We start from the raw sequence: 27,330 nt of genomic DNA on the forward strand, positions 1-27,330 counted from the left end.
ACAGGAAGACAAGACCCTCGAACGACAGATGGAGAATGAACTAAGCCAAAGAAAGAATAACGAAGATTTAGGGACTCTATTGAGGGAGAGTTTTTTACATGTATTTTGATCATGATTGAATGTAAGAACTTGAGATGTAATACACTTACAAATGCATTTGTATTGAAGGAATTAGATATTTTTAGGAATCTATTATTGTGAAAAAAGAGAAAAGATAGCAGTGTTTTTGTCAGGACATGTCTGTGGTTCAGGTTCTGACAGAAGTTTCATGTTTTTTTTGCTTTGCTTGATGTGTAGCATGCTACACAACAGCTGATTTTTTTTAATTAGTTTTTTATCATTATAACAATGACGCACATAATTTTTTATGTGAAATAAGAAAAAACATAATGAAAATATATACAAGTTTATATATTTAGTGGTTAAAATGCCATCGTATTTTTGGATCAAAATATCCAAAAACCACTAGAACAATGTTATATCATGTGTTGACTTGTTAACATACCTTTCAACACATACAAATGTGGTTTTAGTATGATTGTTTTGACCAAGTAAAAGAGCGCTGTGCTACCCCACAATTTTAATTCGTAAAATAGTCACCTGTATGAGAAGAAATTCAGCATTCACAGCTGTTTCATTAGAATGAAATAAAATGAAATAAAATAATGAAAATTTAAATGATCAAACGTAACTGTAACAAAGTTCAAGTTCAGGGAAGAAAGAGGCGGACTTTAAACGTAACTTTAATTGTAAAATAAACATAAACAACGAAACGAAAGAGCTAGTGACAGCAGCCAACTGTGCCATATAAGCTTTATACCACAGTAACGTTAATAAAACTTGAATGCATAAGCTCATCCATGAGTCCAGTTGGATCGCTTTTCATCGGCTTAGGATCTGAAGACGACAACTCCCATGACTCCACGCTCCTTCACGGTGTCATCAAGCTACGACCTCCAGCGCCGAAATTTACATAACTTTAAAGGGTAACTAAACACTAAAACAACTTTTTTTAGTTAATGATCTGTAAGAATGGAGCTTCATAAATGCTGACCTGTTCATTGATTCGAGTACATTTTTTGACATTTGGGTTTAAAGTGTTTTAAATCTACAATATATGGTGTAAAAACGTCTGAGTGCTGCCCCTGCCTCTGAGGGTACCAGCTAACCACGCCTTTGCCTACAGAGAGATGCATCTCAAATACACGAGTTAGCACTTCCACCGCCCCTAATCAGTTTTTTTTCATGGGCTTTTTGTTAAATGCATGAAATAATGTCTGTGGTGAACACAAGATCAACATATTTTCACTTTTATTTCTACAACATAAAATACACCAGTAATACCCTCTTGTGATATTTAAAGCTTTTACTTGTCTTTTAAAAAGTCAGTTGCTAACAAGTGGCTAAATTGGCTTACGAGGGACATTAAACATCATCACGACGAACGGGTAAACTAATCTACTAACTAGCCTTGTGCTTCATTATAATCATGCTCTTTCAAACTATTCTAACTTAATTGATTAAACTTTCAGTGAAAATGTGTTGTAGTTTTTTTAAATAAAGAGTTGTTTGTCGGAAGTGTGTGGTGTGGTTCGTTTATAGCCTACGCTTAGCTTTTTACATCTGGCCACTGATTTACACTTTAAAATACTTAAAAATCAGTATTAATTTGTGAAGATTATCATGAGGAAAACATGTAAGAACCATAAATGCTTGTTGGTCAAAGCATACTTTTTGTAATCATCCAAAAACCAATGGAAATTCGAAATGTTCCCCTACAAAACAAGAATACGTAACAAGCCGTGAATCAGTGAATTGTTTTTTGGACTGGTTCTATTAAACAGTTCAACTGGGCCAATACACTAAAATGAATCGGACTTCCCAACAGTACTTAAGATAGAGTACTTTAGGAGAGCATGTTTGATTTTTGCCTCAGAACACTTGGCTGTAAAGCTGTAACCTAATCTCATGATAAAACAGCTATTTTATGAGGTGGCGATTTTATACGAATTAGAACGGTGCAAAACGTAAATTTTTTAGAAAAAAGCAGGAATCGAGGACCACCCCAAACCCAACCTCTAACTTAAATGTAAGCAGATCGTACGAAAACGTTTGAATTTTTAGGAATTCATACAAATTAGCTACCAATTCACCAAATTGTAATATAAGGGGCTTTCGCACCAGGTAGTTACTAGCCACCAGGGTGTTTCCCCAAGAACTAATGGTTCCCTTAGGAGCGTTTTCCTGGTTGCATTCACACCGCCAGTAGAAACTCTGAAGTGACGTAAGCCGCGCTTGTTGTTCTGACTGTTATTTTGACTGCATGGCGGACCTTTATTTTGGCGGCGTATAGTAGACCGTATATGAAAAGGCATTAGCGTATGCCGTGTGGTTAATGTCTAGTGTTGCTAGCTGAGCAGAAATACATAATCATGTATCACTTGGTCCCCTCAAAGTCACATTCGATTTTCTCCTCAGTGTAAAGGTTAAGAGGCTCATCTATCACGGTTTTCCATGTTCGTAGAGTTAGTTTCTGCAGTAAATATATAGAATATAATCTGTGTTTACACAGCTTTTTTAAAAATGGCAGGTGCTGGTGTTTCGCGTGGGTTCGGCCGATCAGCGTACACTAACGTCACTGGTAGTTCCTATAGTGCTGGTTTAGACCTGACTCTGAAGTAGGAGCTAAATTAGTTCCTCCAAAAGGAGTTCCTAGAACTAAAATCGTTCCTAGTTCCTGTGGTTCGAACAAGCCAAAATCCGGGTACTTCCGGCAATAGTTCCATGAACTATGAAAAGGTTCCTCCGGTGCGAATGCCAATATTGTTATGAACTATCTTAAGTGTATTTTGAAAGTTGCGTGTATAATATTTAATATGTTATAAAAAATAAATAAAAACTTCTGCAAACCTAAGCATTTTCAGTGTGGACTGACTTACTTCACTACATCAATGGAATATTCAGTTTCTTGTCATTTTACAGTCTTACCTGTCCATAGGCAAAGATAGTGGCATTATATCCTTCAAAACAGCCTTCGATGAGTTTCTCAGTGCAGTTGCTGTAGATGCTCTCCTGCTGCGAGTCCATGTCAAAAACATAGTCAAACGTAAAGGCCTTGTCTTTTCCAAGGACGACCTGGGGCTCCCCAGGGGTCACGAATGTGCAGATGTGACATCCCTCTATCTTTTCCTTCGCCAACTGTGGACGAATCCTGAAAAATAGACAGTGTTTGAGTTTAGTCATTTATCAGAATAAATAAGTTTATACTGAAAGATTTTTGGTCATTAACATGATCTAATAACTTATACATACTGTATATACTTATACAGTATATGTATGTATATATATATATATATATATATACACACTATAATAATCTAATGATCAGATATTCTATATTTATTGATATTTATGTCAAAATTATGCTGAATGGTGTGGTGAACAGGACGGCCGAGGGACGTGAGAGAATGGCGCGAGGCCGTAGGTGCGATTGCTAATGAGCAGCACCTGTGAAGCACACCGGTCTCGCATCTCTCACGGAGGAGCGGAAGCATAAAGGAGGAGCGACGACGTTGATGATCGAGAAAGAAACAGGCCTGTATTTTAGTTGTGTTGTGTTTTGTTTTTGTATTTGTAATTTGTATTTTAGCCAGCAGTCGTCGGCGAGGGGCTGCTGGCGGTATTTTGGTTTGTTTGTTTTATTTTAAATAAAGTATATTTTGATTGTTCGCCGGTTCCCACCTCCTTCTTCCCTGAACATTGCTACAAATGGATAGTCAAAAAAAGGTACAACCTCTTAGGTGGGACATGTCAAAATCCCCATTTTAACAGTGGATAAAAGAAACTTGATGTTTATAACTAGCTATTCAGCTATTCATGATTGGTTAATTATATATTTTTTTTAAATTCACATTTCTCAGAATTTTTTTTTTAAATGTGTGCCTCTTTTGCTTTAGAAAAAGTTTTCAAGAGAACTGTATTCGTGGAAAGTGGAAAAACTCCTAAGTCGGTTTATGAACATAAACGCTTTCTCTGTTAGTGGAGAGTGAGAGGAAGCTCTGGCAACACGATGGGTAAACAGTCACACCCTGGGATTCATTTACTCACGTTTTCTGTTTTCATTATTCAGACCTTTCCTCTACCACAACCTGCTGCTCTGCCTTTAACTTTTTAGCCCTTATTACATTCACTTTTGAAGGGGTTGTAGTATGTAAAAACAGATTTTTCTTGCTTTTTTAAAAATTCCGAGGTCCCGGGACAAGGGTGCTGGGGTAGGTGTTTAACGGATCCGGCAGGTTAGTGGGTTTTTAAAATTCGTCCCCTCAGGTTGTAACCCTCACAGGTTCTTAAATTTTTCCCTTTGTTTAACAAATCATGCTCATTGATTACTAAACCGTACCCACAAATTCCCAATCCATGCAGAGATTTGTAAACCGTACCTTCAGTTTTTCAATCCGTACCCAAATATTCACAATCCATGCCCACGCTTTCGCAATCTGTTCCCACAGTTTTGCAAACTGTACTCATGGATTTGTGGCCTGTCCCTCATTTTGAAAATCTGTGCCGACTGATTCAACTATGGCTCACCTATCGGTACTACCGAATTATTATTTAATATTTTTGAATGGATAAAAATAGATTGTTGCATATTCACTGCAAAAAAAAGCTTTTCTTACTTAGTATTTTTGTCTTGTTTCCAGCCCAAATATCTACACAGAAAAAAAAACTTAAATCGAGATGCATTTCCTATATGAGTAAAATCCCATGAGATATTATCTATTGTTTTCGGGAGAAATAAATCAAAATTAAGTGAGTTGTTGCTTAAAAAAAGCTAAATTATCTGCCAATGGGTTAAGAAAAAAAATCTTAATTCAATCAGAAACAGGATTATTTTTCTTACCCCATTTTCACATGAGCTTTCTTGTTTTAAGCAAAAGATTATTTTTTTTTTTCAGAAAACAAGACATAATATATTATGGCATTTTACTACTATTTTTAGATAATTGGACTGGAAACAAGACAAAAGTTCTAAGTAAGAAAAGCATTTTTGGCAGTGTTTTCATTCAGTGGATGAGTGTCTGAGGGAAGTGTTACTCTCCAGTAAAGCTGAGAGCTCTTTAGTGCTGTGATTTACATTTTTCTGTTCAGTGGCTCATTGTTCAGGCTGTTAATCCAACCCTGGAGATTCTTTGGCCCTGTTACCGGGTATTAAGATTCGTTTTGGTCGATCGGAACACAAGTAGACGAGGAAGACAGATACCCGTTTACACCTAGTGTTTTAATCTCTAGTGGTCTCTTTTGTCCACTTTCAACAACTTCTGTCCTGAATTCTTCGAGGGGAGAGTCTATGTAAATGTATGTTTTTTTTTCAGATATTTCAATCTAAAGGACGAAGTAAGCTCATGCAATTTACATATAAATGCGCACAGAGGGGATGGAAAAATAGAGAGCATCATCAGCTTTCGTTTCTGCTCTGACAGCCGCAAGACCACATCGAACACTGTGAATGAGTGTTAGGAATCAGGAATGGTGAGAGAACATTGTGCTTGGTACATTTTTCGTCTTCAAACCAAACTTGGGTCTTCAGCCGATACAATTTAAATTCCATCTGGCTAGCGCTCTTCCCATAATGCTTACATGTCAGGTCAGTAGGAGGAGAGTCTTTTGTGGATGTTCGAACGCTTTCGACCACATGAGCGTTTACACAACGAAAGCAATCCGGTCGAATGAGTTTTCGGCTACCTCTGGAAGTGGTTGAAAGTGGACAAGCTCAAAACGTTTTAGACCCCGTTTACACCTGTATTTAGCATCGTCCATCGTACTTGTGATCCGATCGACCAAATATTAATACCAGGTGTAAACAGGGCCTTTATGTAAAGTTGCAAACCCTAATACACCACACAAATCACACACATGCAAACTTAATCTGAGAAATTTAACATGGAAATTCACTTAATTTACTTAATTTCGTATGTGCACGTCAACTTATTCTACCAACCCTAAACCTAACTTAACAGTCTGCTAATACTCTAAGAGTTATGTTGTTGCAAAGTTAGTAGAATGTCTAAAGTGGAAATAAAGTGTAACCGTAATTTGCATAAAACATAACCAAAACACTTTCATATAAGTTTTTTTCCACACAACCTTTGCTTTACAAACTTTCGTGTGAATTTTGCGTAAATATGGTTTAATTTGTCTAACATTTTTTGTACATTTAAAATATATATTTGTACAAAAGTTCATGATTTGTTCATGAAACTGTTCATACATTACCCAAACAAATTTGAGTGTGTATGGCTAATGAATTACACCCAGTGTCCTAATAATTTGCATAGTGCTGTGCTACTCTGTTCTTAACCTCTGATTGTAACATGATTTTCCAGCTGCAAGCTTTCTCTCTCTCGCTCCCTCTCTATGTTGTGTTGTCACTTTTAAGACAGTAATACTAGTCAAACACTCTTGTGTGAGGCCAGTCTTTTCTTGTGACGTCTCTAATGTCTCCAAACCCTCGAATCCTGAACACAGACACGCAAGGGTTACTTTTTCCCTTGGTTTCAAAGCTACTCATGCGTGCCAGTGCATTCTATGTAGCTTAGAGGGGATACATGAACGCATAACTCCAAAATAAGCCATATTTCAATGACGACCTCTGACCACCATAAATCTTTAAACTCTTGAGGATATATAAAATTGGTCTTGTAAAACCCAAATGCACTCCAAGAACCCCCTAACCACAAATGATGTCAATGTGAGACCATACTACGCCTCTGAGTAATTATACATTCTGTAAAAGATATTGTGAGACATTTATGAGAGTGAAATACATTTCCCATTTCAACAGCTTCTACAAAACACTCTAGTGAGTCATCTGACAAATTTGAGAATTAAGTTCATTTGAACACCCAGTGCTTTTTTTGAAACATGCTTGTTTAGTGATTCTATTTGGACTTTAGATGCAACATTTTTACCAGTAATGAGTAACTCTTGCTCATACTATTGCACCGTGCACCTAAAATACACATTAAATACACAACAAGTTGTGTTGTGGTACAAACAATTTGTTAAACAAAACTGATTCATTCACAAATGTAACATCACTTCTGTTTGTTGTTCAGATACACACAGCGGTTAATTCTTTTGGATTTTGCAGAGCAAAAATAGGCAAGTTAACTTGAGTCTACTAAGTCTAAAATGTGAATTATTTATTAACCAGCTCTATAAAAGCAATATTACACATGCAGAGATGTTTCCTTCAATACATACTTAAACATCTATTGACATCTGAAATTATCATTTGGCAAACAACATTTTCCAAATGTCTTCCCCAAAAGCATTTAAAAGAATCATTCATATAATTGAAAAGTACATGTGAGCTTCTGTTTACCATATTTTATTAGCTCTATGTGTGTTGATCAATGTTTACATGTGAATAAAATCCTAAATTAAAGCTGTTATATCATAATAATTAAGGAGTCTGGGTCATACAATGTTCAAAAGGCATAATATACAGCTCAGCTTCTGACTTAAAGCATTAACCTCAACCCACAGGCCTCATTACTGCGATTACAGTGACAAAGAAATCTGCACAGCCTTCTCTTTTCCAGAGAAAAGATCAGTAGCTTAACTGGATTGAACTGTGTTCTAAAGGTCTAACAGATATCTAGTCATTACCCTGTAGGATAAAAGGGTCCAGTTCGTCTGCTAGGGATCATTTGAACTCTAAAACTTCTCAGGTGAGCACACAATGACTTCAAACAGTGAACTAAGCACAACGGGCAACTTAAACAACATAACATGGAAAATATATTGCAATACCAATAAAGCAGATGCGGAAAGATGAATAAGTGCTGATGTATCCTGCCCTGGAAAACATGACCCTGTTAGACTTGTATTATGGGTATATTATGTGTATGGCCTAGTCTCATTAACAGTTGATTCATCGTTCATTTCTGAGACGAGAGCAGACTTTACCATATTTTATATCTCTGTATTTCGTCATCATGATTTGGTGCCTAAACCTAAAACCAAAATGACAGCAACATTTTTTGTTACATTTTACATTGTCTATCAGAAAATCTGATCACTTCTCTTCAACAAAACACACAATTTGAGGCATCATTTACATCTACAAACTGTGACCTTAAAAAAAAAAAATTCAATAGTGCTGGGTTTTAAAACAACACACAACAAGGACAGATGAACCAAGAAAACACACTTTGCATTGATTCTGGATAGTCTAACTGGTAAACAGACTGATCGGTTTGGATTCCACTACTAATGAGTAATAGACATCAGGTAAGATATTACACGTTTGTGATATCGACATCACCCACATTTAAAAAAAAATATATATAATGGCTTTTCATGACAATTGTAGTCGTTATAAAAAATTAAGATAATAACTTTCATCTATCCAACCTGTATTGCCTTGAGAAACTTGTCTCAAGCTCACACAGCACACCCACAAACCTGCCTGATGCATACTACACAAAAAAATGATAAGAACTGGCTAAAATTGACAGCTACAATCTGATTGGTTGGCTTTACGTAATTTCTAGAAGTCAAGGTGCAAAGGTTTTTAATCAGTCTGCCCACAAACAGTACAAAGTGTGTCATGTCAAATTGGTGGCTAACTTGTTCGACTTCAATCTTACTCATAAGATCTGCTTGCTTATGCCCCAGTTAGGGCTGCCCACTAAAAGTCGACTAACCGTTGGTCGACCAAAATTTTATTAATCGTTTTATCGCAAGAAAAAAAAAGAAATACCACAGGCTGTCACGGACAGATTGTTAATGGCAGGAAATCCAAACATTTGCCTAATATTGATCGATGCATAATGGGAGAAATTAATTAACTAGTCCCGAAACCGTATTCATATTGTCACACATTTCTTTTGAACAACATTGGTTCAACAATACAGAACTGTCGTTAATGACGTCGTCATGCAGATGATAGGGTAATAAGTTATTAATCTGCTAAAAACTGGTTCAGATTTTTAATGATTTCAGATTATTCAGACTATTTTGTTCTGGTCCTTTGTTTTGTTTTTATTTTTAAATGTTTGATTCACAGGTTCCCCGTTAGGTCATATTTCGGGGTTATATGTCATATTGATCTCAAGCACCCCAGCAAATCTACAACAGAATGGCTGAAAAAGAAAATAACCAAGACCAATCAAACTCCAGACTTCAAACCAATTGAAATGCTATGGTAGGACCTTAAGAGAGCTGTGCATAAACAAATGCCCACAAACCTCAATGAACTGAAGCAGTGTTGTAAAGAAGTTCGGGCCAAAATTCATCCACAATGGTGTGAGAAACTGATAATTATACAGAAAACAGTTTTAGGTATACAGAAAACGATTACTTTAAGTTATTGCTGCTAAAAATGGCTCTACAAGCTATTGAATCATGGAGTGTGCTTAGTTTTCCACACAAGGTTTCTCCATTTAGGCCTTATTTCTGGTAAATAAATAATGACATGGTGTTATAAGCTAATAACCAATGATTATTTATTATGTCCTGATGTAAAATCCTAGAATTCAGAGGGAGCGGGCTGATGAGATTGCTCGCTCAGCATTTAAACAGTCTGGTTCAGTGTTTGCTGTAAGCTAGTCCTGCATCGTACTATCAGACTCCTCCACCTCCCCCAGCTCCACCTGCCTAGATCTGCTATGGGGTTTGAGTATGTCTATTTATGCAGCAGCAGCATATCTTACATGCTCACAGCAGTGTGTCTGTGTGTATATTAGCAGTAGCAACTCCATACTAGCTCTGCCGCAGCACCAATAATCAACAGAAGCAGCAGCGTAGCAGATCTAGTCCAACAAGAACAAATACATCAACACTGCCATATTCATCAACATGCTAAAGCTATTTCGAGAGTTGTCACTCCCCAGAATGTTTCAGAATTAAATGTATATTACAAGGAAACGGCATATTGCATTCTCACAATTGCCACAGAGAGCGCTATAGCAGATACAACTGTGTTTATAGCTAGCCAACTGAATAATAACACGGATTTAATGGCATATAGACATTTAAAGTTATCTATTGGGCTTGCAATGCAATGGCCAAGTATTTACATCTATGTTTCCATATCTGGATAGAGTACATTTCTGGCCTAAGCTAAAAAGTGGCCAAGTAAGCAAATTCTGGCTAAGACAACAACACTCTTACCTTAGCACATTTGTGTGTGTGTGTGTGTGTGTGTGTGTGTGTGTGTGTGTGTGTGTGTGTGTGTGTGTGTGTGTGTGTGTGTGTGTGTGTGTGTGTGTGTGTGTTGTGTGTGTGTGTGTGTGTGTGTGTGTGTGTGTGTGTGTGTGTGTGTGTGTGTGTGTGTGTGTGTGTGTGTGTGTGTGTGTGTGTGTGTGTGTGTGTGTGCGTGTGTGTGCATGTGTGTGCATGTGTGTGCATGTGTGTGCAGGTGTGTGCATGTACACACGTTCACTCTTCAAACAGTGAAACCCGATCACTAAACCATACTCGGAACTGATGTTAAAGAAGTCATGTTAGGGAACATCGTCTTATTCAATGAAAGGTCATCTAAGGTTGTGTAATCTAAGCAGGAACAGAATATTCCCGGGTAAATGAGTGGCCAGAAATGGGATGTGAGGATTTCCCCACCTGTTGAACAGTCAACAAAACTATCACATTATCTGTTTGTATTGTCCTGAATAAAAGCCTGATTAAAACTGTTTGCTTTGCACAGATTCGTTTTGTATTTCAGGGTCCTCTACTTTCATTTCTTGCTAAATAATGGAAGAACAGGTACAAACAAGCATGTTTTCTTACACATTATGACACAGGTAGCAGACACACTCTGACATCAAATTTCCACATTGTTCTAAAGAGCAAACACTCTGTTATAACCCTATTTTTCAATAGCTATATTTCTACAATTCCACAAAAAGGGCACAAATTGGCTCCCTGATTTTTTTTTTTAAGAATTGGAGGACTAAATATCTTGTATTGTATTTAAATAACTAGATCAACTATTTTCTATAGAAGCTTGTTTCCACCACAGAATAAAACATTTTAAAAGATAATAGCAACTAATCTCACAATACAGAGTTTTCATCTCGCTTAGAAAAAAATATATAAACTCGCAATTGTGAGTTATAACGTCAGAATTGCGTGACAATGTCGCAATTGCGTGTTATAATGTCAGAATTGCGTGATATAAAGTCGCAATTGCGAGATATAAACTCACAATTCTGACTTTTTTTCTCACAATTGCAAGTTATAAAGGCCAATTGGGAGGAAAAAGTTATTTTTTATTCTGTGGCGGAAACAAGCTTCCATAATTATCTTATGCGAAATTAACCTAGCATGAAACATTAAACAATGTCTGTAAAAACCCAACAACTGTCAAAAATTTGCACAATAGATTTAATTTACATAAAATCAATGTATTCAATATATTTACAGTATTTTTTTAATTACCAAATTTTAAAAAGGCTATATTTATCCGAATCAGCCCTATACTGCAAAATTTTACTCATTAAAAAAGGAAAAAAATACACCTGAAAAATGTATCTAAAAACTATTTGCTTTCTACAGCATGATGTAATGAATAATATCATTAACTGATGCAATAATGACTTTCCATTTTTTTCCTATCATTGTTTGCATAAATTGTACTCAAGCTCCACAATATACATATATAAATCAGGGTTTAATGTCTAATCCAGACTTCTATAAATTCATTACTGTAAACATGACTTATTCTTGTTTTTACAAATTGAATTTCTTTTGAATTATTGGAATACTTTTCTGTGGTAATCTTCTGTGGTAAATTGTTTCGAACGCAGGCACCTTTTTAACATCCCGTCAGGATGAGCATGTCTCTAGAGTATTTTAAACAAGAAGGAATATTTTTTGCAGTATCAGCTGTGTTCTATCACTCTGGAAAGTGCAAATTAAGTTGGCTTGACACATACAGGAAGTACCCACACTGATCGACTGCCTGCTTACAGGTCTCACTGCACACATGTGAGGTTACGGACATGAAGGTCAGAGGTCACTGTAATGCTGTCCGTCTGTCGCCCCAAGCAGGACCAAACGAGATGACAACAGATCCACCCACATCTGCTCCCATGATCTCATCAGCACAAAAAATCAACAATAATAAATGGAAATAATTTTTTGGAACACAAATATTTAAAGGTAAAGTGTGCAAAACACAATCCAGGACGTCTCTATGGAGTATAGGGCCTAAAAAAAGAGAAATTACATGTGTGAATCAAAGGGACAGAAAAAAAGCACAAAATAACAGACAGAGTGACATGAGAAAGATATAGTGTACATATTTTTGGCTTTTCAGAATAGTTGTGATGGAAATTGGTGTCACTCTTAGCATGCACAGATGCCTCCCATGCTTGAGTAAACATTAAAGCATCGGTCTAAAGCCTTGCACTAATGTCATCGTCGTTGTGTACACAACCACCCAATCCTGTGTGCACGTGAGTCTGTTGAGTCATCAATTCACGTGACAGATGGTTCCTATTGCCCTATTCAACTGGCTCATGAATAATCATGAGCAGACCTAAACAAATCCTTTTGGGATGCATTAGAAGGTGCAGCTCTGGATCTAGTGTGGCCATTTTTTCTAAAATTCTGTATTGCCCCGAATAATCATAAGGATGTGAGTGCATTTTGAAAAATCACTTAACATTTATGAAGCGTGAAACGAAATTGGGTCAATGACAAACTAAATAGTTGAATGCATGAGCGACGGTTTTAAAAATACCTTTGGATTCTTGGTGGTTCCATACCATTTTGAAAAACTTTTTATATCAAATTTTCATTGAAAGCTTAAAGGTGCTGTATGCAACTTTTTCATTCTACTAAAGCATAAAAATACCATAAGTTTACAGATATTTACGAAACATGCTGAGCTCACAAGCTAATTTCTCTGAAAAATACTTCGACAGCCAGCTATTTTACTTTGAATTGTGTGTTCCGTGTTGGAATGTCAGTTTTAGTTTCGGTCTGTGTGATCTCGCCCACTGCCAGTTCACCCAATAGTATTTCGACACCCTGGGATGCCAGTTGGCAGGAAACACAGCGTATTGCAGCCATTGCAGTCAGCAAACCAACAGGGTCAAAGATTGCAGATTCTACCCGACCTAAAAAGCCCCGGTATCCATATAAAAATCTCTATGAACGAGAGCATATTAATACGTGGATAAATCACCTCATCAACTTACTCAGTTTTCATTGTCAACACGCTTGTTCCTGTTGCGTGTCTTCAAACTGGGAACCCGTGAGAGCGTCGAGTCTGAGGAGGACCGGGCGGGAGAAACAACGATCTACGATATTTTGAATTTGGACTGCAGTACCTATTTTAACCACTAGTTGTCATTCTTACAGACTGCACATTTAAATTTAAGGACTAAAAATTTCAGGTGGTGTAACCATAAAAGGCTCTGATATACTCACACCAAAATTCTTTTTTTATCTTCTTTTTGGGGTAAAAAGAAGTTCAAAATATGCGAACATCCCGACCACGCCTGTTGTTGTTTTGAATGATAATGATGATGATGATTAGGCTAATTTATCATTAAATTAATATTACAATTATTTGACAATTTCATAGCGCATCACTGCATAACTCCAGTGCAAAGTTTGCAGGTTGCGTGTGTGATATCCACTGGCTCGCCTTCATGGTTTAAAACGCAAATATTTCCAATATTACGAAGTGATGTTTTTCTTTATCAAGAATTGCTCGCATTTGTTTGGCAAAAGTTCCAACCTTAATTGATGGGGTGTGTAGCTTTTAATTTCTTAAACAACCATGTAGGAAGATATTCTGGCAATATTCCAGGATGACACAACCAAGATTCGACAGGCTCAACATGTGTAAGAATGTTTGGGAGGGAGCATGATGTATCATTTTCAGACATGAATTGGCACCTCTCGGAGTCCAGACCTTTAATTCATTGAAAGTCTTTGGGATGTGCTGGAGGAGACTTCACAGAGTTATTGACTCTTGTAATGTCAATAAAAGATCTTGACCAAAAATGAATGCACTTCTTGATGGGAATAAATGTTGTGATATTATTTCCATCAATTTAAGGTCTGGACCAAGCGGCAACCTTCCAGTCAGAAATTGACAGCAAAAAAAAAAAGTTATATATATATATATATATATATATATATATGTTACAGCCTGGTACAAACAGTGGTTTTGGTCAATATAGCTAATTTTGCACTTCAAGACAACTGTAAGGGGGGTGAATTTTTTAAAAACTCATCCGTTTAAATTATATTAAGCCTTAAAGTTCTGCATAATTAAGGGCGTGGCTACTTGAGTGATAGGTGGATTGCCGCGGCTGTCACTACTAGCCATTTGTCTGCTTTCTGTTAGCCGCCATCTCAGCTAATCCCGCCTCTTTGCCCATTTCCGGTGTCCGGGAGTGACGCGCTACCAAGATGGCTACGGCCGGCTCCGCCCATTATGGGCTTCAAAAATGCTCTTCAGAAACCTATGGGTGACGTCACGGACACTACGTCCATATTTTTTTTTACAGTCTATGGTCTGGGGCCGGTTTCACAAAGATAGACTTTGACTATGGCTTACATATAGTAGATAGTCGGACCTCAGATAGTCATCTAAATCAGACCGTTGCACAAAGCACTTAAGACTCTGACTATCTTAAGTAGAACTACACTGCAATGCATTCTGGGTAAAATAAGACACTTTTCAAAACAAAAAAACAAAAACATAATATTTTAACAAAACTGCTTTACTGCTTATTGACCCACTTACGACAGCAGTCAGCAATCAGTTAACCAGGCTGTTTTACATCTCATAACTACAGTGAAATTTTAACCAAAGGAAAGGGTGTAAATCTGAGATTTTGATACAGCTTCTCAATAAGAGATCTTTGTCACACTACATTTCAGACTGATAAGTGATATACTTAATATATGCCAAAACCAAACAGTGATACATTAATCTGCAACATAAACCTCAGACCAATGCGGCAGACTCAGAGAGTCACTTGATAAAGCACCCTATTGTTAAGACCAGCGACTTGAAATATTAATGCTGTGACCGGTGGTATTGAATATACCAGTGGTGGATTCTTGCAGGCTATAAGAGAACTGCTCAGAAACTACACACGTAAAGTCATTAGAAACAAGCTGTCAAATGCTTTCACTCTGTGGGCTGTACGGCATCGTTTTAGTGCCGTGTTTAAGAATTAAGTCATGACATCGCAAGAATAAAGTTGTAAAGTATTTTTTTGTGCATGATGTCATTGTAGGTCTGAGTTCCAATCCTATTCCTATAGTGTAAATCATACATGTTCTCATAATATTAGGGTGTTTTTTTAAGTACTTTATAACTTTATTCTTAGTTTTTAGGCTTTCTGAACGTGCTTCCTGTTCCAGACACATTTGTGTGTCATTCGCAAAACTCTGAAAAAGACTGATGTGCCATTTAGTAAGTAAATGGAAAGTGCACTGACCTGACAAGTACACAAACAGCTAACTGAGTTTTTCCAATGGCCATGCTTGGGCCATTTATAGGTTCTAGTTTGAATAGCCTCAACTCGAAATTCAACATAATCCAGCTGTGTCTCATTAAAGATGTTCCCAAAGACCAGCATTCGAGCATAGCAAAATCAAAGTCAAATTAGCAGAACAACAGATGAATGAATCCAAGAGTCTTTGAACACAAGATGAATGAAGTGCTTCAGAAGGCAACAATGTAACAGGTAGAGACTGGTACTGTACCAACAACTAACCGCAGGCTGGATAAACTAAAAAATACAGAAATGTTACTGAATCTAGTCTCTTTCAAGCCAGTAAAAACACACGCCTTTTGGCCTCATCAGACGTGGTTTTACAAACAACAGGTGCTGTCAGCGACCTAATGCTAATTGAACAGTTGCCATGACTTTAGCCTCATAAACAAAGAAGAATGATGGATTGTCCTTCATTAATGTTGCAGATTGAAGGTCTAAATCTAAGAGTCTTTGACTGTTACTTCATTTTAAAAGGACATAAAGACTGCTACTGTCTTTATGATGCTGAGCCAGGCACCAAAACCCTGATGTCATTCCCTGTGAAGAGAAAATCTACTGATACACACAGTCTAAAGACATTCCACAAAATGATTCTGAGGTATAGCACAAGCTTGAACAAACATTGTGACATCTTCGGACTGAACCTTTGGGCTTTTGCATTGAGTTTTTATGTCAACACAAGCAACTTCTTAAAGGTATAGCGGAGGATTTTCTTTTTCCAGGTGGGTAGCCTATACTATTGGTCCACCTAAGTGTCAATCATTCTGGTGATATGTTTACGTAAGGCCGTCGTACGTGCTCGTCCCTATGTAGTTTTCGCTTTCTGCGCATGTGCACTTTCAGGTGTATTATGTGTGATGAGTTACGGTTTCAGCCATTCCTTTGAAAATGGCTGAGGGTCGAAAGAGAAAAAATGTATACGAAGAGTATGATAAGAAGAGAAAGGCCGTAATATAGAAACAAGACCAGAGTGATTTTGGGTGAATATTTCACACACTGGCGTGCGCTAAAAGCACAGGTTGAGCTTCCCACTGATGCCCCAGTCGCGAAGATTCTACTAGACAGGTAAAGTTTGTCATACTATTTGGAGAAATCCATTTAAAATCACTGCTAGTAAAAGTTAATGTAAGCTATGATTAGCGATGCTAGCCCTGGCACAAGTCATGCACCGCGTAGACACGGTAAACATCTCAATTTGTCTAAAGTAGCCTTATGACCAAATGGTAAATGGTATCACGCTGAAATATTCTAAAACCTTGTGTGTTCATTTTCGATAATTACAATGTGTTCACCATAATATTTATTACACAAATGCAACAAGCTACTTCTCCATTGCATATCATGTCTTCAGTCCTCGGTCACTCAACGCGTTTAATAGGCGTTCCCTCTCGGGAGCAAATAGAGAGTTGCGCATGTGCATTTTTAAATAAATTGGAGAGGGCGGGTCTTCTCTAAAATTCGGAAAGATCCTCCGCTATACCTTTAAGGCCTGAAACATACTCAAATGAACGCTTCGAAATATGTTTTCCACACACGATTTAAAATGTGCCAGGTAATTTATAACGCAACATGTATGTGTTGCATTTTCAGCTGTACCACAAGGGTTGCTAATTAGCTAATCTATAGAATTAGCTATACTTATAATAAATTAGCTAAATGACACATGAATAAACTACTGCACAATAAACTATAACATTAAATAACAGTTTCTACTAAATTTGCTAAATTATCGTAACAACAAATCATTAGCTAAACCGCTCAAATACATTAGCTAAATGACTTAACATGAGCTAAACTATTGCATTAACAAAACTGCTACCTAGATTAGCTAAATGAGTTAACATGAGCTAAACTATTGCATTAACAAAACTGCTACCTAGATTAGCTAAATGAGTTAACATGAGCTAAACTATTGCATTAACAAAAACTGCTACCTAGATTAGCTAAATGAGTTAAAACACTAAACATTATCGGAACTAAAACATTTGTTAAACCTATGCTAAATTAGCTTAATGAGCTAAACTATAACATTAGCAACACATCTATTAAGTTAGCTAAGTTAGCTAAAAGATAACTATAGGCTAGACCTTTGCCTTGTCCAAATACCCACACTTGCAGTCTTTGCACTTGACCACTTGTCTACTTATATGACGTATGTCCGGTATTTGGCCCAAGTGTTCAAGTAGGTGTGAAGACAGTAAGTGTAGAAATTTTGATTACCAGATGGGATACATTTAAAGTCTTGCAGAAAAATGCAAATGTGGATTCGTTGGAAAACAATATTGCGGAACAAGTTATCAAGTTAAATTTAGCTGATATCTGAATGAAAGTGAAGGAAAGCCGTTGTGACTAAACACAAATACAAGACGACATGCTTTTGCAATACATCCGCCTAGGTACTTGACCATGGTACATGTCCAACTCAGGGTTACAGGATTAGTTTAGAGTTGACAAAACCAAACCAATCCAACCAGGCTTTGTTGGTACCATGATACTGATCATCAACTTTCTCTGTCAACTCAGGCTTTGATCCTGAGTTTAGGAGTTTAAGTGTGACATCAGTAGCGAACAGCCAATCACATGTTGAGAAAGAGTGAAACTGAGATTAATTTCTCACGAGAGAAGCAACGCAATTCACTTATTAAATAAAAGTATTAAAATATTAAGAATTTAAACAAATTTACACAGCAAGAAGAAAATAGCTATCTATGAAAGAGGACAACTAAAAGAAAAAGTCTCGCTACTGTATATCAGTGCAAGTAAAAGTTGTGAAGTTATTTTATACAGTTGATAAAGGTTTAGAGATAATTGAACATTTAAGCTCACATGTAGTCATTTTATAGCTTCATCTATTGATGCTAAAGCGTATTTATATTACCTTTATATATTTATTCATTTAAACTGCTTAATAATAATTAACTAAAATTGTACATGTGTGATTAAGGGTATAATAATTACATGAATAATATCTAAATCATTCAAATTTATTATTCTAAATATGCATCACTAAAAACCAGACGATTTTGTCTTTAAAAATCATTTGCTATGTAGTGACCTTTAATTTGGAGTAGAAACAGGTGGAGTGAGTTTATCGCATCAGTCATGTGAAACTTTGCTCACAGCTGATTGGTCCAAGTTCGGTTTGCAACCTCTTACCTGGAACAAAAAGCCAAACCACTTTCATGGTCCCTAAAACCCAGGGTTGACGTAAACTAAACTGAAACATAGCTGGCTAGCCACCTAAACCGGCTTCATGGTATAGGCCCCTGCTTGCTTAAACTAAATCTGACAGATTAACATACTCATGTGATCTGGATTGGATCGCTCAAATGCCTACCAAGCAATAGTATAGTACATGTACATTTCTTGTAATTAATATGCACATTTTCATAAATTCTCAGATTGTCCAGGTGCTAAATAAACCCATTTCCATATGGTCACAATGCATCCAGCACCTGTTTTAGCACATTTAACTTTCCCAGTCTGACAGGCTTTCATGGCTAAAACGATGTCTTCATAGAAATGTGACAGAGGAATAAAAAATGGTGGAGTGAATGACATTAGGCCTAATTCCAAATGTTGAGCAAACTGAGCTGCAGGTCAAAGTCTGTCAGCTCTAGTAACCAGAGCTCCTGAGGCATGAACAATGTAACCTGAGTCTGTAGATGGCCTTTGTTTTTCAACAGAGCCTTTTCAAACACACACGAAAAAGCTATTCTGTATGTCCTTTCAATTTGGTCACAAAAGGATGTGTTTAGTAAAGATTAGATAATTTCCAAGATATTATCACGCATAGACTTTAACTGCTTAACTTAGACTACTGAAAGGGATAGTTCACCCATTCTGTCATCATTTATGTTGTTCACACACTGTCAGCCCAGATCTGATTATTTGTGTATCCGACTGGAATCTGATCTAAATTATTGACTGTCTACACTGTGTATCACAACTGTTCAGATCTGATTTGAGTGTCCCATGATGACACTCTTTAGTTTTCCAGAATATCTGCATGACTTTCTTTCTTCTGTAGAAAGTGTTGTTACTGTTAACTGAATATATATATATATATATATATATATATATATATATATATATATATATATATATTTAAAATATTTCCATTAACTGACATTTAACTGACATAAAGATTTAATAAAATAAATTTTAATATTAGATTAAAAACTTAAATTGAAACTAGAAGTGTTTCTTTGGTAACAAACTGAAGTACTAAAATTAGTAATACTAAAATTGATATAAAATAAAATAAAGCTAAACAGAAATATTAAAGAAAAAAAACTAGTAAAAAAAATAATGGGAAAAGCACATAAAACTACTAAAACTTAAACTAAGATTGAAAATAATAATAAGAATAATAATAAATTGAGAAAATATAAAAATTAAATTCAAAATATGATTACATATTATAATAGTAAATCAATAATACTTTGATAACACTGTCAAACACACAAAAAACTGTTTATGTCCAAATACAATGAAAGTCAATGGGGTCCAAAACCACATTATACTTTCACTATGGTCAAACACATTATTTAAAATCTTCTTTTAGTAGTTTTTTTTTTTTTTTTTACAAGTTTGATATAATGATGATAGAATTTTCATTTTTGGGTAAACAATCACTAAATCGACATAAAACAGACAGTCTTTTCTTCCCTATTGTGACGTACAGTATATCCGAGTGAAACTGCTTTTCGAACAAGAAAAAGTGTAGGGCGGCACTTGATTTTGTCCATCGGGAATTGATTGGATCATTGGATTGTTGTCATTTGCAACTGCTGTGATCTCACATGAGAGACAGATTGCCAGATAAATCATTTAGAATAAATACTGCAATATTCCATAAATATGATGACTTTAAAACACAATCAAATTTCAAATACATTCAGTGATTGCCAAAAAAAAGTACGTTTGAATGGCTTTAAAAAAATGTAAAATGCAACCTAAAGCTCGACTACATGGTATCCTGTCCACTTCAACTCAACAGACCTCAAGTAGAATAATTTACCTAGACAAAATATTAGATTTGAATAAAACTACTGTCTATAAAACATTAAAAGTTCAATATAACCACAATAAGGCCTTAAGTTACAACTGTAACATAAGATATACAGTAATACACCTTTGTGGCTTTCGTCAATAGAAACGTATAAATGAACACACAGAAATGAAATTCCAGAAAATATACCTGCATATAATGTTGAATTTACATATCTAAAAGATTAGGAGTCCATGTAAACACAATAAGGCCACAACTACACCATACAAATGAAAGTAAAATAAGTAAAAATTTAAATAAAATGTATGCATGTAACATGTTAAATTGGTGCACAAGAAACAAATAAATATATTGGATAACAATAAAGCATTTGAGCATCTGTGTGTTTGTTTAAAATACAACCTAAAACCTATAATAAATTATGTATATAATGATCTGATCCTGTTTAATAACAATCAGTAGAGTAAGACAATGCCATACAGTAGACTTTTATATATACAACACAATGAGGCCTTACAGCCACACTGTCTGTAACATACAATATACAGAACTAGTTTTCAGCCACTTCCTAATCAACAGAAAAGAAAATACGGTAAAATAAAAGAAAATCTATATCTACAAATGTCAATGTAATAATCATATAATCTTACATTACTGTAAAACAGTAGCTAATTAACATAAACTTAACACTTTCTATTCTACATCAAGGATGCATGTTTAGCAACACAATAAGGCCTTAGAGTCTGACCTCAGAATTAAAAAACAGGGCAAACATAAAATAAATGTCTAATGCATGCATTATAATCGTATATTTATTAAACATTAGGCGTTTACGTAAACACAATGAGCTCGTGCGGAACATAAAGCCCTGATGATGGTGTGACATTGTAGCAGGTACATAAGAGGCGGGCCCATATGGAGCATCAGTGAGACTTTATAGGCTTTTCTGAAGACATATATCATATGTATATGAATGTATAGAATTATACCTGACAGCCACGCGCACTGAGCTCTCATCCTGTCCCGAAGACATGTTCCCGGTCAGGACACTGAGGATAAATATAGCTGATTTTCCTTTTCTTTATCGGCTTATGCAGCAGACACACACACAGAGCGTCCCTCCCGGCGTCTATTCTTCCATTATAAAGCTGAAATGATCCAAACGGGCGCTCTTTTGACGGGAAAATAATGCAAATATGAAGTAAAACATCTCATGTTCGGCGCAGCACGTTACATGTTTACTGAGCTGAACGGTGAGTGACTGCGCTCACACACACAATCATCTGTCCTGAAGAGCGACTCTCTCCTGGAGCATGACATCACCAGGCCACGCCTTCATCGTGTACGTCAGACCACGCCCTCATCTCTACACCAAAATGACAGGTTACGGGGGACATGGAAAATATCCATTGCAAAATTTCCAGTAGAGTGAAAATAGTCTAATATACACGTTTTGCTCTATGGATAGTAATTTGTTTATTAAAATATGTATTAATTTACTTTAGATTGAATTAATTAAGGATCTAAACAAAAGGCTCTCGAACGAATTATTCGTAAATGGTGGTTGGCTGCAAAGACAGAACGAATAAATCTTACAGCGACTCCTTTTGGACACATGCAATACTGCACTTAGCAATGATAAGATTCCCATTACCCAGATGCGAGGCGTTCTGTGTGGCAATATAATTTAAACTATTCATTGGTTAAAATAAAGTAACCAAAATATCTCAGAATAAAAATGGCAAAAAAAAAAAAATTCGCTACGAAAAGCAAAAAACAACATCAACAGAATAAAACAAAAAACACTACAAAAATCAAAGTATAAAAACTAAACAAAAAAGTAAACAAAAGAACAAAAACAAACAAAGCGAAAACAAAAGTGAACATCAAAACAACAAAGTAAAACAAAACAACACTAAATAAAAACAAAAGAACTGTTTCTAAAATTCATTTCTAAAATTAATTTCATAAACAAATTGTCACGCACATCTAATGTTAAAGTCATTGTTAAATTATTGTTTGACAGACAGGCCTAAAGAAATATTGATCAATAGACAGACAGATAGAGATAGATAGAATATGATGTCTACATATTTGGTAGTATTTATTTGATTCGCAGGTAGATCTTTTTGTTTGTTGATTGTTGACATTTTTGACAGTCAAGTCTCATTCACATTGAATTCAACTGTAAGTAAAAAAAAAATCCCATATGTGTAAAAACATTACATAGCATACAGGCAAGGAGATATACAAACAAGTAAAAGTTCATTGTTTTTGTTCGCCAGTATTTTATAAAATGCAGTAATTGTGTAGTCTGCACCTCATTACAAGTATATCCAGAGGCCTCTTTGTGTTTTTCCTTTTATCCCCCCACAATCCTGTTCTTCAGCTTAGGTCAGCATAGGTAATAATGTCATAGGCGATAATGGAATATCAAAAAAGTATTACATTTTTGGGATGATTAAATCAACTTTGACTGATAATTGTGTACAAATATAAGCACACCCTAGTGCAAATTTAAGGTTGACAGCCTGTTCAAATTCATGTCCTTTAAAAAAGTAATGGTGGTTGTGCACAACAAAGATGTTTGAGATTAGCGAAGCAAAGAACACGTACCTTGTATTCAATTCAATCTTTCAAACAACTAGGGCTTCAAACAAACCAATAATAATAAAAAAACAAAACAAATGCAGTTTTTTAGTATTTGAATAAAAAAGTTTTAAAATGTCTGTTGTATTTGATATTAAAATAAACACAAAGATAAACATCACAGCTGTTAGACTAACTTCACAGTATATCAGTCTAGATGAAGAGAGACATATGTGCAAAACATTTCATAACAACTAAATAATACGACTTGACAGTGGAACTGAGAAACAAATATAGAACATGATATCTCGTTTAGTCCGGTGACCCAGAATCATACATTCTCTAGCTGTTCGTCAGCTAGACACAACATAACCACATCCTGAGTCCTGTGCCCTCAGTGTGTGTATCCAGCATATTGTATTTGTTCAGAAAACCAGAAACCTGCATTCTTAAACCCAGAGCTCCCCAGCAGACTCAGACAATGACCTATAGATAGTCATGCTTCATTTTCTCTTTCGAGCTCCTTCAATGGTTTTGTAAATTACCTACATGATTTTACATAGAACTAAATTTATAATTTTTAACTTAAACTTTAACTACAAGAAAAAAGGTTTTACCACTATTTACCCATTTATCCTTTTACCACAGAACACGTTTTTGTTTTCGTATATGGAGGGAAGTAGTTTAGGTTAAAATATCAATAAAAAAGGAGCAATATAGACTTAGAATTGCATTACCTAAATAATAACCAGCTGAAATAAAGAAAAAGAAAGAAAGGAAAGAAAACATACATCTTTTGAGACTTACTGTTTGACAAAATAATTTATGCAGCTGAATTCTTGGGTCAATAAAGTGCTGAAAAGATATAACCAAAATAATTAAGAAATAAAAATAAGAACTAAACAAAATTAAAAAAAAAACCACAAAACGCAAAACAAAAAAGTAAAACAAAAGAACAAAAACAAACAACAAAAAACAAACAAAGCAAAAACAAAAGTGACCATCAAAACAAAATAGTAAAACAAAACAAAAAAGAACAAAGTAAAACAAAAAAAGCAAAACAAAACTAAATAATAAATAAAAAACAAACAACAGGGAACAGTTTCTACAATTCCTAATAAACTTCCATTTCAGTATCGAATTGTCATGTATACACATAAAATGTTGAAATCATTGCAAAAAACGTTAAAAATACCAAAACAGGAGTTTTCCTGAACGTCAAGCATCTCCACGTTTCTTTTACTCCTCATTCTTGTTTTCCGCCGTCTTTAGGACCGAATCTTCGCCCAAGATCTTACACAGTTCATTCAGTCTGAGCTGCATCTTAGGTATGCCTGCGAGCTGAGACTCTAAGCGCTGTTTTTCCTCCGTCAGCGAGAGCCGTGTGGCTGTATCTAACTGTTCGAACCGCCAGCCGCCCTCCCCGTCAAACTGCAGCAGGTGTGTGTGGTATTTCCTGTGGATGGAAATTTGAAGAAATCCAATATATAGTTTATGTATGTACAATGCATCCCATGCACTTTTTGCTAACTAGTAAAATATTCCCTCGAGGACAACGATTGCAAACAAATTCCCTGGTAATTAATGTTTCTTCAATAAATTCTTGCATTCAAATAAATAAATACTACTGTACTTTCAGATAAAGATGTCACTTTGCATTCATTAAAGGAGAACTCCGGCACAAAATGAACCTGGGGTGTAATAACACATTGGTACCGAGTCGACTGTTCTCTGGGATTTGTTTTCATGATAATCGAGTGTAAAGAGTTTTATCTCTAAAAACTGTTTAGCTTATAACGCTAGTATATGGGGCATATAATAAGTAAAAAGAAATCGCTAGTTAATTCCACTAACAAGGCTCAAAATAGCCCCACACTAACACGGTAGCTTAATGAGGGTCTCTACTTACAAACCGAAGCACTGAGAACTTTGTAAGTGTACAGACAGTTTAATAATAATATACTTTATAAAGACAGTACCATCGCGGAGCCATCTTTGGAAAACAGTCTCGACCAGTCGAACCACGAACGCCGTGCTACGAGCTGAACTGTGACTTGGAATCTCACAGTTCAGCTCACTTAGCACGGCGTTAGTGGCTCGACTGGTCGAGGCTGTTTCCCAAAGATGGCTCCTGCCTGTATACGCGATGGTACTGTCTTTATAAAGTATATTATTATTAAACTGTCTGTACACTTACAAAGTTCTCAGTGCTTCGGTTTGTAAGTAGAGACCCTCATTAAGCTACCGTGTTAGTGTGGGGCTATTTTGAGCCTTGTTAGTGGTATTAACTAGCGATCTCTTTTTACTTATTATATGCCCCATATACTAGCGTTATAAGCTAAACAGTTTTAGAGATAAAACTCTTTACACTCGATTATCATGAAAACAAATCCCAGGGAACAGTCGACTCGGTACCAATGTGTTATTACACCCCAGGTTCATTTTGCGCCGGAGTTCTCCTTTAAGTACATTCAAAATCATGTTGAATTATACTGACTCATAAACAGTGTTGGGGGTAACTTATTACAAGTAACTTGAGTTACGTAATCAGATTACTTTTTCAAGTAACTAGTAAAGTAACGCATTACTTTTTCAATTTACAACAAAATATCTGAGTTACTTTTTCAAATAAGTAACGCTAGTTACTTTTTCACATTTATTGACTGACAGCTCTCCTGTCCCCATGTTGAGAGAAATAAAGTGGTGTTGTGTGCATTTGCATTGAGCATGCATTTACTCATCTCACTTGCACAAAAACATTCAGTATTCCTCAAAATGAATAAAAACAGTCAAATGCAATCACAGAATTTTGTGCAAAAGTTTTATAATTAACTATGTTAAATTACACAAATATACTTTATGTATTTAATCTCACTTTATTAACCAATGTCTTTGCTGCTGACCTACAATGATCTAATTCAACCATACTAATAAGCAAAAATGACTTTAGATTAGGTTTAGAAATAAGAGTGTTGAACTTCCTTCTCCTGTATCCTATTGTTATTTAATCAAGAACAGCAGCAGCTGAAAGGTTTGTTTGAGCGGCGCCCTCTACTGTACAGTAGTAAATATGCATTTCCTTCAGCCTGAGGCTTATTCATTTAACTTTTGATGTGAAAGGGCCTTAACAATTGGCAAAAATAGATTGTTTTAGCTGTTATTAAAAACCAAACAAACAAGCACATGCAGGTGAGAAAAAGTAACGCAAAAGTAATGTAACGCATTACTTTCCATAAAAAGTAACTTTTTGGGGAGTAACACAATATTGTAATGCATTACTTTTAAAAGTAACTTTCCCCAACACTGCTCATAAAGGCATTTTGGCTACGTTCACACTCTCCATTTTTGGGATTGACAGCCATTTGCTTTCAGGTGTGAGTCTCGAAATGTCCGGTTTAAACTGAAAATGTACTGGTGTGAGTTCGGTTATAGGATGTGGTGTCACTCCCGTAAATAACTGAACTGTGTGTAATCGTAACCATATTAAGGATCACATACATGACTGACAGTCGTTTTCTGCTGCCGTGTGAAGAGCTTTTAAAGGAACATGCCACCGTTTTTTTAAATAGGGGTTATTCACTATTCACTGTCTCCCCTACATTTAGATAAGTGGGCTAATGCATTTTTGTCTCAGAGCATGCACTGTCTTTTGGCAGCGCCGACGCTAGCTTAGCTTAGCATAATGAATGGAATCCTTTGTTCCCAGATAGCATGTTGTGAGTAAAAGTGATTAAAAAAAAAGCCTAATTACTTATTGTGGGCTGTGTATTCACAACGAGTACAAATAGAAATGCATATTAAGACTAGGTGATTTCCTAGGAAGATATTGACTTGGGACTATATTGAGGTGAAGCACAGGCGAAGCACTGCTACGTGGGCGCAGAGATATCACGCAACACCTGAAATCCATCAACATACCGGCGTGACCTGCACTGAGTATCTTCGCTTTTGGATTGTGTTGAGTTTGAGAAGTTACAGCTACAGTTACAGCAAACATGGTAATTGCCTGCATAGCAAAAGGCTGAACTTCAACACCTCTCTACAAAATTAACCAGTATCGTGTTCGCGAAGAGCATTTTGCAATGGAGGACTATGTTAAAAAAATGAAATATGGGACCAGAAAGACTACGTCTGAAGGATACGGCCGTCCCATCCATTTTCAAAGCGCAGGCAGAAAAAAGTACACATGTA

General features: G+C 36.0%; 2 protein-coding genes across 8 annotated transcripts in view; both read right to left on the minus strand.

The window, feature by feature from the left end:
• Positions 1-21,896, minus strand: part of LOC143741646 (kinesin-like protein KIF21A) — a 56,428-nt gene extending 34,532 nt beyond the window's left edge. For all 6 annotated transcript variants that reach the window (XM_077233936.1, XM_077233935.1, XM_077233934.1 and 3 more), the window contains exons 1-2: positions 21,540-21,896; positions 2,989-3,211 (exon numbers count right to left, since the gene is read on the minus strand). In XM_077233936.1, the coding sequence (XP_077090051.1) occupies positions 2,989-3,211; positions 21,540-21,583 (267 nt within the window). In that variant the 5' untranslated portion in view covers positions 21,584-21,896. The remainder of the gene's footprint in view (positions 1-2,988; positions 3,212-21,539) is intronic.
• Positions 21,897-22,630: 734 nt separating this feature from the next.
• Positions 22,631-27,330, minus strand: part of abcd2 (ATP-binding cassette, sub-family D (ALD), member 2) — a 17,537-nt gene continuing 12,837 nt past the window's right edge. For both annotated transcript variants that reach the window (XM_077233908.1, XM_077233909.1), the window contains exon 10: positions 22,631-24,595. In XM_077233908.1, coding sequence (XP_077090023.1) covers positions 24,379-24,595 — 217 coding nt within the window. In that variant the 3' untranslated portion in view covers positions 22,631-24,378. The remainder of the gene's footprint in view (positions 24,596-27,330) is intronic.

This window comes from Siphateles boraxobius, unplaced genomic scaffold, assembly GCF_051911475.1.
Source record: "Siphateles boraxobius isolate OS27281-9 unplaced genomic scaffold, OSU_SipBor_1 19, whole genome shotgun sequence".
In the NCBI taxonomy this organism is placed as follows: Eukaryota; Metazoa; Chordata; class Actinopteri; order Cypriniformes; family Leuciscidae; genus Siphateles; species Siphateles boraxobius.